The sequence below is a fragment of the Microtus ochrogaster genome, unplaced genomic scaffold, assembly GCF_000317375.1.
Source record: "Microtus ochrogaster isolate Prairie Vole_2 unplaced genomic scaffold, MicOch1.0 UNK2, whole genome shotgun sequence".
NCBI lineage: Eukaryota > Metazoa > Chordata > Mammalia > Rodentia > Cricetidae > Microtus > Microtus ochrogaster.
Window position 1 is genome coordinate 6,295,411 of NW_004949100.1, and position 664 is coordinate 6,296,074.

Genomic DNA, 664 nt, shown 5'->3' on the forward strand with positions numbered 1-664 from the left:
TATATATATATGCACATATTTATTTAAATTGACCAAAGGGCTGAATTCATGATAGGATTTAGTGAATCTAACTTTGATTTGAGCACTAATTCACAGTAGTGATCGGGCTTACTTACATTTGGCATCTTCCAGTGCCCAGTGATCTCCGCAATCTTTAGTAACTCATCAATGCACTATATGTTATGTAGTAAATTTCCGGTATATTTACGTTTATTTCCTTTTACTCTACAGAAGATTGATCCAGAATAATAAAATGTCTCGAAAAATGCCCAAGGAGTCAAAAAAAGTAAACATTTCTAGTTCTCTGGAGTCTGAAGATATTAGTTTGGAAACAACCATTCATACAGATGACATTTCCTCATCAGAAGAACGAGAGGGTAAAGTCAAAATCACCAGGCAATTAATTGAAAGAAAAGAAATGCTTCATAATATTCAGCTACTGAAAATCGAGCTATCCCAAAAAAATATGATGATCGACAATTTGAAAATGGATTATCTTACAAAGGTAAGAACAGATGCAAACTTTGTTGATTTTCCTACCTTGTTGTATTTAAACAAGATAATTAAGAAGCTGGTATGTAGGCCAGTTGTGGTAGCGCACGCCTTTAATCCCAGCACTCTGGAGGCAGATCTCTGTGAGTTCTAGGCTAGCCTAATTTACATA

The 664-nt window shown here is 34.8% G+C and overlaps 1 protein-coding gene across 1 annotated transcript in view; it reads left to right on the forward strand.

The window, feature by feature from the left end:
* Nucleotides 1-235: 235 nt before the first annotated feature.
* Nucleotides 236-664, forward strand: part of Pibf1 (progesterone immunomodulatory binding factor 1) — a 151,922-nt gene continuing 151,493 nt past the window's right edge. Inside the window, exon 1 of the mRNA XM_005365356.3 lies at nt 236-505. Coding sequence (XP_005365413.1) covers nt 254-505 — 252 coding nt within the window. The 5' untranslated portion in view covers nt 236-253. The remainder of the gene's footprint in view (nt 506-664) is intronic.